The 12,370-nt window shown below is 61.0% G+C and overlaps 1 protein-coding gene across 7 annotated transcripts in view; it reads right to left on the minus strand.

Moving 5' to 3' along the window:
- Positions 1-504: 504 nt before the first annotated feature.
- Positions 505-12,370, minus strand: part of PIP5K1C (phosphatidylinositol-4-phosphate 5-kinase type 1 gamma) — a 60,063-nt gene continuing 48,197 nt past the window's right edge. For 2 of the 7 annotated variants that reach the window (XM_027085585.1, XM_027085584.1), the window contains 5 exons: positions 11,678-11,816; positions 11,555-11,587; positions 10,296-10,400; positions 7,693-7,792; positions 4,965-6,288 (listed from right to left, as the gene is read on the minus strand). In XM_027085585.1, coding sequence (XP_026941386.1) covers positions 5,665-6,288; positions 7,693-7,792; positions 10,296-10,400; positions 11,555-11,587; positions 11,678-11,816 — 1,001 coding nt within the window. In that variant the 3' untranslated portion in view covers positions 4,965-5,664. The other 5 variants (XM_027085587.1, XM_027085588.1, XM_027085590.1 and 2 more) reach the window with 5 other exon arrangements.

Raw genomic sequence — 12,370 nt, forward strand, 5'->3', positions numbered from 1 at the left:
ATCGCCTAGTCTTGTGTATAAACAAGCCGAGCCGTCTGCGTCTGGGATTAAAACTGGATTTTCCAAGGGCTTGTTTACAGACAGGATCTTATTTTCAATGCAGTGTTTCTCAAATTGGGAGTCCGGGAGAAATATTTTCCCCTTAAAAGGGGTCCACGCATTACTCAACTTGAGAGACTCTGGCAGAACAAATACAAACTCCGGGGAGTGTTTGTTCCTTCCAGCTGGGTTGCACTGATGTGAGCTTTTAAGTTTATCCGAGCTGAACTGGAACTCACTACTATTAAGGCATTCGGGTCCGTTGTTATTTAATTATTTTGATTCTTACTAAGGTTTCTTTGTGCTCTCCTTCAAAGTCAGTCCTTAAACTCCCCCTCAGACCATCGGAACGCACAGAGAGACAAAGAGGTGGCTAATGCTTATTACCCGATTTATTAGAGAGATCTCTTCCAAGTAAAAAGTGGGGGGGGATGGCGGGGCTGGGGGGTGGGGTCCCGGGGCTGCATATGAGTGTTACAGGGCCAGCAGTGGCTGCGGTTACAGAGGCGCCCATGGCTCTGGGTTTGAGCGGGATGGCGTCCTGTGCCCGAGGAGGCTGTGCCCCGGATTGTCACACACCAGACCATGGGGGCTGAGCACACGGAACCCCCGGTGAGAATTAAGACACACAAGGTTTGCAGTTTCGTTGTGTTTGGAAATCAGTTCGGCCATAAAAACGGGGTTGGGATGGGGACAGGCGATGCAACTTAACCACCAGAGGTGGCCAAGGGTGCTCGTCCCGGAGTGGGGACCGAGGGGCTGCAGCGACAGTACCATGGCAGGGGGCCCCAGTGGGACGGGAGTATTGCACTGAGCCAGGTGGTGGAGGGAGAGGGCGAGAGGAGGCAGAGGCCAGAGGCCAGCAGGGGACACACCGGAGGTTCCACCTTGTCAGTCTCAGAACACGCCTTTCATTTGTACACTCGTGCCCACGTTCGCAGTGACAGCAGCCGTCAGGGACGAGCTGCGACAGAACCAGGACATCGCCACAAAGGAGTCGACAGACTTCCATCCTGGGGCGGGGTGGGGGCGACAGCTGGCTGGGTCCAGGGCCCTCCTTGCTGGGGGTCTGGGGAAGGCCGCGAGTTCACTACACGTGATAAATAAGGTCCTGCCTTCCTACCCTTGCCCTGACCATAAGCACATGCCTCCCATCGGCCCAGTCCGCAGACCACTTTGCATCCGTGTGACAGTTCTCTGAAAAAGGGACAAAGAATGCAACTAACACAAAGGGGGTCTTCAAAGGGGTGTTCATGACTTAGCACAGAAATGAAAACGTCTCGATCACCAGAAGGTTTGCAAATTTCTCCAAGTCAGCATCGGACTGATGCATTTGTTCTGTGGTTCACTCAGGAAAGCCTGAGGGGCCCAGCTCCTGCAGCTCCAGGTGGCTAAGGGCGCCCTGGACGTGGGGCCCGATGCTCTGGTGGTCCCCACGGGACACAGTGTCTCTGTGCGCGGCCTCTGGGGGCCTGGGCGGGGACTCCGGTCGGCTTTTGGGCGACTCAGCAGTCCCTGTTCGTCCCCTTCAGACCTCTGCCCACTCAGCCCGCCTCCCCCTGGGCAGGACGGGGCAGGCACTGAAGAGGGCGCCCGTGTGAAGTCCAGGCGAGGACGTTCTGGAGTCTGGACACACCTTCCGTGGACAGGAGGGGAGGACGCTGTTTTGCTTCTAGTCCAGGACACTGCAGGCTTGTTCGGACAGGTCCTCTTCCCAGAGCTGCTTCGTGCTGAAGTGTCCCTGGCGGCCCTGCGCGGGGAGAGCCCCCAGGGCGCAGCCCGGTTCTCCAGGGAGGAGAGGTGCAGCTAGACACCAGGTTCTGGCCAGGCGCACGAAGCAGGCTGTGCCGGGGAGGCGAGGAGGGGGCCCGCCGAGCACGAAGACAGCAGTGTACGCAGTTTGCAATGGACTCAAAAAATCAAATTCCTGGGTCGGTGGGTTCTCCAGCTGTCTCAGGCTCCACCAGGGAGGCAAAGGTGGGGAGAAATTTTCCCAGAAGGTGCAACTTCCACTCCACGCTAGCTCCCAGCTCCTCCCATGCAGGGCGGGGCGGGCCAGGGGAAACCATCCCTGTTGTGTCCCTCTCCAGAGGCGGGAGAGACCCTGCAAAGCTGCCAGCTCCAGCAGCCTGCTGTGGACACAGCAGGGGCCCCTGGCGGCTGACCTGTGGGGCTCTGGGCCCAGCAGTGGTTGCCCTGCTGAAGATGACCATCCAAAAAAAAAAAAAATTTGTTTTTCACCAAGAATTTCTTCTCCTGTCCTTCAATCGGCACAGGTGCCCCCACCATTAAAAAGAAAGAGGATGCCCACGTCAGTCCTCTTACTCAAGGGGGTCTGGTCCTCTAGGCCGGGCACCTGACTGTGGGGCTCTGCTCCAGGACACGGCTCTCGGGAAGTCCCGTGGGCTGAGGGCCCGGCCGCCTCCTCCCAGCTTGGTCCGTCTTCTGGAGGAGAGGTAAGCCCACGGCCCTGAGTTCCATTGAGAGGGGACGGCCGTGCGTCCACATGGAGGTTCTAATCACGCCTGGTGATTCCTGCTCAAGGTCACCGGGGAGGTGGGAAACAGATGCTGAGAGATGGCAGGGGTGACAGGGTGGAGAGCGCCCCCAGCCACCGCCCGGCCACCCTCAAGGACTGTGTCCGGCTCTTGGCCCAAAACCCTGAGCCAAGAGCACCTGGCAGGCGCGATGGGAGGCCTCCAGAGGCGCCCTGGGGACCCGGCGGCCCTTCCATCCCAGGGGCCCGTCCATCCTGGCCAGGACTTGGAATGGATTCCACTGGGGTGCAGGTCCCCAGAGCCTAGGGCCTGGTTCCCTCAGCAAGACACATGCAAGCACAGCAAAGAACCAGAAGTGCAGTGGAATGGAGTTTTTTCTTTTCCATTGTGTGGTGGTTTTGTGTTTTTTTTGGCCTTTTTCTTTTTCTAAAAAAACACACATGTGTGCTGCCATGTCTGTGCAAAGAATAAGGGCCCCAAATAAATACATGATCGGAAACTCAGGAGGGTTCACAGTATCAGGCATAGGGAGCTGACAGGGAGCCGGGGCCAGGTGAGTCGCCCGGATTGGGATCGCTGCAGCCCGAGCGTCCGCGCCGTCGAGGGGAGGGCGAGGGTGAGGGCCGGCGGCCAGGCGGGCGTCTCCCGAGCTCTGGGCTGAGCAGGTGGGCAGCACCTCCAGGGAGCAGCCGGGGCAGCAGCAGACACTCGGCTCCATCAGTGCCTGCATAGGAATTACTGAAGAGGCAGGGGGCGGGTGAGGCCATGTTGGGCCGGGGCCAGACCCACACCCGCCGGGCCTCCCCTGGCCGGGTCGGGCCCCACAGCTGATGCCGAGGGCCAGGGACCCCAGGAGCCATGAGGGCTGGACACAAGCCCCCGCACGGTAGAGCCCGGCTGCCCCTCCCACCCTGGGCCTCAGTTTCCCTGTCAGTCCCGGGGTGCCTGGAGGCCAGGCTCTCAGGCCCTCCTTGGCCAAGGCCACAGGCCTGAGCCCCGAGTGGGCCCGGCTGGCCAGCCGCGGCGCACTTACTGTGTCGCTCTCGCCGTCGGAGGCGGGGTGGGCCTGCGTGCTATAGTGAAGCGGGGAGTACACCCAGCTCCTCTCATCGGTGGGCTGGAGGGCAGGCGGGCAGCACGTGCGGGAAGGGCGCAGAAGAAGAGCAAGGTGCGAGGAGGTGCGACAGAGGCGACAGGAAGGAAGGAAGAAACAGAAATAAAAGAGGGGGCCCCCGAGGCGGCACGGGTGGGCGGCTCAGCCCCCGCTGCCCTCTCCCTGACGGGGACCTGCCCCAACCCGGATGGCCCTCGGGCTCGGCGGGGCAGGGGGCCGGGCCTCTGGGGCTGAGTGGCCAGAGCACGGTGGGGCGGGCAGCAGGAAGCGGTGAGTGGGGGGGGGGGTGTCAAGGCAGGGCCGGCACAGCAGGAGGCGGGGAGGGTGGGCGGGGCTTGGTTTGCTCTGCTGTCCACCCCCCCCCCCCCACCCCCCGCCGTGGCACCCTGACCTCCAGCCTAGCCCGGCAGCACCCTGGAGACCCTCTGCTGGGGGCCCTGAGTGGCGGCGACGGGGGCGGCCCATTTCCTGACCCGGGAAGCCTTTCAGCACCGGCACACACAGGTTTGCTCAGGAGAGACCCAGGCAGGCGCCACCCAGAGAGCAAGCAGCAGAGGCCTCCCTGCCCCGCTCCAAGGGCCCGGGGTCACCTTCCTGGGGAGGGGGCGCAGCGGAGCCCAAGTTCCGGCCTGGGGACAGGCAGAGCGGGGACTGGCCGCCGAGGGGCCACAGGATGGTCTTCCTCCAGCTGCGTCTGGGGTGGGGTCCCAGTCCGGGTCCCACTGCGGGGAGGACATACATTCCTCCGGCCCCCTCGTCCCTCCCAGGTCTGCTCTCACCACCAGAACATTCTTGGGGCTCCCCCGGCCGCCTTCTGTTCTCTCTTCCTTCAACGTCCCCCACAGCCTGTGACCTCCACCCCTGCCGCCAGAGAACACACCTGTCCTGGCCGCGTCCCCCTGGGCGTCCCACGGCCCCTAAGCCCACGATGGCACCCCAAGACCCACCCCTCCTCGGCGGGGTTGGGGCACCACCAGCAACCAGCTTCTGCCCTGCTGCCCTCGGGGCCCGCCGGCTGCCTCTCCACCCCACCACCCCACCATCCCCGCAGCTCACAGGCCGTCCCGGTACCCATGTGGGCCCAGGCCGTGCACCCACGAGAACCGTGTCCACCTATGGAGGGGTTCGCACAAAGCATCTGGGGCAGCAGGGCGAGACCCCAGCTCGGGCCCCGCTCATTCCTTCAGGGGGTCACAAAGCAATAACCCCCCTGGCCCCCTGCCCACCTGGGAGCCCGGGGGGCGGGGCCGGGCCCGTCTGGGGCCACAGCAGGCCCTGACACTGGGGTGGCTGCCCTGCTGGGCTCAGAGTGGGGATGACACAGGGGTCCCGCAGGGAACCCCGTGAAGAGCCGGCCCTGGGTGACCCACGGAAGTTGGGCCAAGGGCACACCTGCCCCGCACGGCGGGCCTCGGCGTCCAGCCTTCCTCTTGCCGCTTCCTCTCCTCCCGTCGGCCTCCAGGCTCCTGCCTCTTCGGTGCTCCAGCCAAGACCGCCCTTCCTCTTCTGCCTCCCCACACCCTACGCGCTTCTCAAAAGTCCGTGTCAACCCCCCTCCAGGCAGCCTCTGCCACAGCACCCCACCCCATGGCCCTTGCACGCCACGTGTCCCCGACTCTGGGACCATCTCTGGGGAGCGGCATCCCTGGCTGGACCGAGCATGGTGGGAGGGCTGTGGAAGCAGTCTCCCTTTTTCAGGCTCGCCCGGCAGCGCCCGACACCCAGTGACGCTCAGAGGGGCTGCTGACGGGGCTGGAGTGTGGTCTCCAAGGGGCCTCATCTTGAGAACACAAAGTCTCGCTTTAGGCCTTTGCCTTGTCCTGCCCGTTTGAGTGCTGTGTGCCTCTAGGAGGTTACTTGGCCTCTCTGGGCCCCCATTTATTGCTCACAATGACAATAACAAGTACTAACGATGCCACCGCTACACAATATCCCCATAGCATTCCAGGCACGCTGGGTGGATAAGCGTTTATTAGACACACAGGTGCCTGAAGCTCGGGATCCAGATTGTGTCTACCCTGTACTCTCAGGGGCTCCCCGGAGAGCCAGGGACTCGGTGTCTCCATCTGTGAAATGGGTATGGAGGCACCAGCTCCTTTCTCCTGCAATTAAGGGCTTGGCTTTGCAGTCCCGCTGCTGACTCATGACGCTACCCCCTTCAGGGGACAGACACCCCGTGGGAGCCGTCAGCAGCGAGGTCTGAACAAGTGGGAGCAGGGCACCTGGCACGTCCCTGACCCGGGAGGGTGGGAAAAGGGGCAAGGGCGGCCAGGGGATGGGGGTCAGATGCAGACCCTGCCACAGCCAGGCCAGCCCCTGGAGCCCCAGCTGTGTGCCCGCAGGCCCAGTGATGCCCACCTCAGAGGGGAGTAAGCAACGTCCCCATGGGATGCCTGCAGCACAGAGCCCCACACGGGCCAGCGCGGCTGACCTCAGCCACAGTGACATTTTCCCCAAGTCCCTTCTCAGAGGAAGAGGAACAGCCAGGACCTGTGGCTCCCTGTTGCCCACGGCGCGGGGCGGGGCTGGGCTCCCTGGAGGCCTGCCACGGTCACTTACAGTCCCTGAGGAGCTCAGCGTCACGGCCCGCAGTCGGCGATGCCGGGGAGAGTAAATCCAGTACCTCCCATCGGTGAACTGGGCGGGCCGGGCGGGCGGGGGAGGAAGCAAACAGAGGACAGGATGAAGTGACAGGATGAGCCACAGGGATCTGGCAGGTGGTCAGGCAGGGAGGGCGCCGGGAGGGGCAGGTGAGCCGCTGGCCAAGCAGGAGGTGCCGGCAGGGGTCCCACTGGCTTCCTTCTCTGCTGCGCGGGGCCCGGCCGCCCACTCGGGGATTTCGGAACCCTGACGCACACGACAGGACACGGCCCCAGGGGCCACCTCCCCCAGATCCAGAGAGCGGGAAGCAACCAGCCCCGGCGGGAGCTGACGGCAGGTGGGGGGACACACAGGGTGCGCTTGGTACCCTCCAGGCCAGGCAGGGCCGTGCCCTGGCAGCACTGGCTCGGGGACCGAGAGCAGGGAGGCCGGTGTTAGTTACGAAGCAGCGATGCCAGCGGGAGGGCCAAGCTCACCCAAACAGGCCCCAAGGCCCAGCGCCGGGCAGGGGGCAGGCCCCGGCTCATTTTCCTGGGGCAAGTGAAAATGAAGGTCCGGGAAGAGGATGGGCGGCTGGGCGCGTGTCTGGCCCTCTCTTTTGTAACTGGGACCATGTGATCCCTGAGCAGGGCCACCCAAGGGAGATGGCTCCAGGACCTACTATCGGGGGCTCCCTGGCCCCCGGGCACCCACTTCACCCAGGCTCCTGGTTCAGCTCCCTGCCCGCCCATGGGAGGTGTGTGGGGAAGGAGACCCCCAGCTCTGGAGAGAGGTCCCGGGTCCCCGGGGCAGGGCCCCTTCCTACTCTGACGGACGCCACCTCGTCCAGGAGCAGCTGTGCATCCTCATCCTGTGAAGTCGGCAGTGTGGAGCCCACCTGCCCCTCTCGGCGGGGCCCTGGCCTCCCTGAGCACGGAGCCCACCCTCCGCACCCACCACCCAGAGAGAGAAGGTGCGCGTCATGCCAGCCCACCACGGCCAGCCTGGGCTGCCCCGGGACCCAGGGCCTGGGCCTCCCCTCAGGCCAGCGGGGCCGAGCACTTGAGGACTCCAGATGTTTCCCGGGGCACCGCTGAAGACAGGGCCTTGGCTCGTGACCAGATGTGGTCATGAGGCCTGGGCCGGAGGGCCTGGGCCCAGATGGTGAGGGACGGGGGTGCTCCCCAACACCTGAGTGTGAGCGTGCTGGCCGGGCACGTGGCCCTGAGTGTTGAAAGGTGAGCACACACGTGTGCCTGAGTGTGAGTGCACGTGCAGGTGTGCACAGGCGCCTTGAGTGTGCGACGTGTCAGCACGAGCCTGTGAGGGAGCAGTGTGTGCGTGTGTGAACGGGTGTGGGTGTAAGCACACGTGGGTTCGTACAGGCACGTGCGTGTGTGTGCACGTGTGAGCACAAGTGGTGGAGGGTCCGGCGACGGGAGGGATCCCGGGAGGACTTACAAAGTAGATGTCTGTGGCGGGCGCGTCCTCCTCGTCTGAGGCCTGGCTGGCAGTTTCCACTTCGACGGCAGCAGAGGCACAGGCCGGGGATGACCCCTCCCTGGGGACACGGGGAAGACACGGGAGTCCTGGCTGGGGGTGCTCTGGACAGCCCGCGCCTTCTCCAGCCCACACCCCAGGACCCTCCCTGCTCCGCACCGTCCTTGACGCAGGGAGTCCGACTGCAGGGATGCATCCTGTCTGACACGTTCTAGTTCCCGCACAAAACAAACAGAACACCCCCAAGCACTGCTGCAGCCCAGGGAACAACGTGCCCACCCCCGAGCAGGCGGGCCCTTCCCCCTCTATTTGCTCAGCTTCACGCCTGTGGGCAGATCCCCGCCTCACCACTCACTTGCTGGGCAGCCATGAGGACCACGTTCTTTCTCGGAACCTCAGTTTCCTCGTCTGTAAAGTGGGGACACATGGCACCTACCCCCGAGAGGCCAGAACCTCTTTCTCCTCTTTTCTGAGCACTTACTAGGTGCCAGGCCTGTCTGAGGGCCTTGTGTGAATGAACCCACCAAACTTCCACTCGGGAAGGGGGGATGCTGCTGCTGTCCTGTGTTACAGATGAGGAAACTGAGGCTCAGAGTGAAGGTGAGGAACGTGCCCGAGGCCTTGGCTGGCGGCCATGTGACTGGTGACTAAATTTCACCTCCTGGATGAAATGACGAGTTCTGAGAAGAAAGAGCACCTGTAACCGTGAAGAACTGGTTCTCCAGTCACGTTTGAGGGCAACTTGTTTTGTGGGGCAAAGACTGAATGACATTTCCCACCGCGACACTTCAGTTAATGGCAAAAAAGCTGACAGTGGCAGGAACTGGTGCGTGTGTGTGAAATAATAGCAAAGTGCACCTGGGAACGTGTGCTGGGAGTGCTAAGTAAAGTCTCTAGAAATAGAACACAAATTCTAAAAAGCATATAAAGCAAAAATTATGGGAAAGGCAAGAAGAACTGGATAAGGCAATTACAGAATTAAACAGCCCAAACAGATAAGAGGCAAGTAAGGACATAAAGGAACCGATGACACCAATCAAGACACTGGACAGAAAAGGCTTGTAGAGAACTTTCCATCTTTTCACAGAGAAGACACTTTTCTCCCAAGTGTCCACGGACACTTAAAAAGGGAATTTTGGGGACTTCCCTGGGGTGCAGTGGTGAAGAATCTGCCTGCCAATGCAGGGGACACGGGTTCGAGCCCTCGTCCAGGAATATTCCACATGCCATGGAGCAACTAAGCCCGTACGCCGCAACTACTAGGCCTGCTCTCTACAGCCCGAGAGCCACAACTACTGAGCCCACCTGCCACAACTACTGAAGCCTGCATGCCTGGAGCCCTTGCTCCACAACAAAGAGAAGCCACTGCAATGAGAAGCCTGCACACCACAACGAAGAGTAGCCCCCGCTCACTGCAATTAGGGAAAGCCCGCGCTCAGCAACGAAGACCCAACCCAGCCAAAAAAAAAAAAAAAATAGCGTAATTTTTTGGCTGCATTGAGCGGCATGTGGGATCTCAGTTCCCCGACCAGGGATCGAACCCCTGCCCCCTGTAGTGGAAGCGCAGACTCTTAACCACCGGGGAATTCCCCAAAGCGTAGACTTTTTTAGGCCATTTTCTTCAGCTCGAAACCTAATAAAGTTAGAAGTAAGTACCAAGAAGGTAAACAAAAAATCTTAAACACTTGAGAGACACCCCTAAAAAGCCTTAGTCCAGGGTCTCCCCCTCAGCACTGCTGACATCGGGCAGGTCATTCTCTGCTGGGGCCCATCCTGGGCGCTGTGGGGTGTAGAGCAGCGTCCCTGGCTCCCACCATGATGTTAAGAGCACCCCCGGTCGTGACCACCAAAGATGTTCCCAGACACTGCCCACTCTCCCCTGAGGGCAAAATCACTCTCAAGTGGTTGAAAGCCACTATCTTAATTCAAAGAGGAAATAAGAAAAAAATCACTAACCATGCACACGTGAGTCAGTATAAAAGAACTGCTTCATGTCAAAACCCACGGGACACCGCAAAAGCAGTACTCAGAGAAAACTACATAGCCTTAAGGGCCTCATTATTAAAGAAAAAAAGGAATTTAAGCACTGGAATAAAGAAACAAGTGAGAAAACAAACCAGAAGCAGCTAGAAAGAAGTCATTACTAGCGAGTTACAGTGAATGAAATAAAAACAAAACACAACAGGGGAAAAGGTAACTAAGTCCCCAACTGGTTCTTTGAAAAGCTTGTAAGTTGCTGTCTCGCAAGCCCCAGCAAAGCTAAGAGGGCAAAGAGAGGAAGGGTGGGAGGGAAAGTAACCTCAGATGACAGGGCGGCTCTGAGCCCTGGAGGAGGCGACCCTTCCCAGAGTGTAAGACCCCCACTGCTCCCGGCATCACGCGCTCCCTTCCCCCCCATGCCCCACGCCCCGGAAGCCCCATTCCCGCCCCCAGCTTGCGGACTACTTTTCCCAGCCTATCCAGCGGACAGCTGGCCACGTGACCACTCTCGACCAATGGGGCCAGAGCAGAACTGGAATGCAGGAACCAGGTAACAGGACCGCAGGGACTCGAGGGCCACTCACCCCGCATCTTCCTCTTTGGGGACCACGATTTCCACGCTGCACGCGGGCTCCACCTGCACTGTGATCTGCTGCAGGTCCTCCTCCGCATGCGCCTCCTCCTGGGGCCTGGAGGCAATGGGAAGCCGCGCCTCAGTTTCCTTCCTCACCCCCCCCCCCCCCCCCCCCGCCAGGAGCACCAGCAGAGCTCCAGGCCGGTGCCAACTTCCAGTCCCGGTAACAAGCTGGTAGCCTCCACGAGGTGCTGTCTCCACGCACCATCAGACCAGGGCCCTGAGCCAGCCCAGCTCGCACCTGGTCCCTCTGGCCGTCATGCCCGCCTGGGGGCTGCAAGAGTCCACCTGGGGCTATCCTGTGACTCTGGCACCAGCAGAGGCATAATGAGTGAATGGTGGCCTGGATCCCGCCCACCCCCTGGGGGCAGCTAGGCACCTGCCTGGGGCCTGGACTAGGGGGTGAGGTAGTTCTGGGGTTCCAGGCTGAGACCCGTGGTGCAGGTGGGTCAGAACATTGCAGCATCCAGACGTGCAGAATCTCTGGATGGCAACACCAGGGAGCAAAATGGTGGCTGACATCAGAGCAGGTAGCTGGACAGAGGGGGATGCACTTTGCACCAAAGATGTTTTGTACCATGACTTTTTTTTCAACTGGCAGGAATTATCCCAAAAAAACTAATTACAGAAATGCCCTCTTCACTGCAGTCCTGTTACAAGATGAAACAACTGGGAACAACCCAAGTGTCCATGGCCCATTAGAGGGACGGCAACCAGCACATGCTCCACCTGCTCAGACAGGTGACCTTCTGCTGGTAGGTGACAGAGTAAGGGGCAGTGTGCCGCCCAGAGTGCACGCTGGTCAAAATGTGAGGAGAGACAGGCCCGAACATGTGTCTGCTTGTATATTCACAAATATCTCCGGAAAGAGACAAAAACTCCGTCCGGGGGTTGCTCCCAGAAAGGGGAGCAGGCATGGGGCAGGGGGAAACATCTTAACTATTTTCCTTTTTGTATCTCTTAGAATAAAAATATTAATAAAAAGAGAAAGAAGAACCAACAGGCACGTGTCGGAGCAGGGTCCTCTGGGCAGCCAGGTGGGAGACAGACACAGAATCACCTGAGATATCCTATGCGGTCTAGAGCCTGACTTGAATCTGTGCCCGGAAAGCAGTGGTCAGAGACGAAGGGCTCTGGGTGGGGAAAGCGGGGGATGGACTGGGGCGGGCGGGGGAGAGAAAGAGGGAGAGGGCTGGGGTCTCAGCTCACCGGCCATCCTGTCCGGAGGACTGCGTGCGCCGCCTGCAGAGAGACCACAAGGAGGTGGGAGAAGTGGGGCGAGGCCCCGCCTACGCACAGCCCCCCGCGGAGGGACACGTTTGGTCTGCTCACCTGTACCGCGGCTGCTCTGATGTCTCCGAGGGGGACCGCTCTGGGATGGAGAGGGACGTGGAGGACAGGGTCGTGGCGATGGAGGCGGTGGTGGCCTCCTCGAAAGAAGGCGGTGTGCAGGGCAGGAGGTCTGGCCGGCCTGTGGCGAGGAGTGGGTGGGCACTTGCAGGGGCCTGGGAGGCCTCTGGGCTCCACCTACAACTCGGCTCACCCTCTACCACCCATGCCCCCTACTCCCACCTGCCACCCCACACTGTCGTCCCTGCCAGCTTTAAGCGGGCAGATGTGCTCCAATTTCCCCCTGGCATAAGACCTTCCAGTAGCTTCCCACTGCTCTCAAACTGAAATCCGAACCCCTCCCTTCGGCCCCCAGGGGGTCCTGCTCCACAGGCCTCACCTGCCCTCTCCCCCCTCCCGCTCTGCTCCAGACATACAGGCTCCTTGCTGTGCCTCCCACACAACAGGCTAGGCCAGGTCACACCCCAGGGCCTCTTGCACAGGCAGCTTCTCCCTTCCTTGATGCTCTTCCACCAGCCCCTCCCTGCCTGGAATCTCTGACCCAAGGGACGGGAGGGACCTTCCGGAACATCAGGCCCAACCCAATCAAGTACTTCATCCCTCCAGGTCTCTGTGCACCTCTGATGTGAAGGGAGCCTGTCACCTCTGGGGCGTGGGTTGCGGGGGGTGGGGGTG

Source organism: Aethalodelphis obliquidens, unplaced genomic scaffold, assembly GCF_003676395.1.
Source record: "Aethalodelphis obliquidens isolate GAN/ISIS:26980383/991018 unplaced genomic scaffold, ASM367639v1 scaffold53, whole genome shotgun sequence".
Lineage (NCBI taxonomy): Eukaryota > Metazoa > Chordata > Mammalia > Artiodactyla > Delphinidae > Aethalodelphis > Aethalodelphis obliquidens.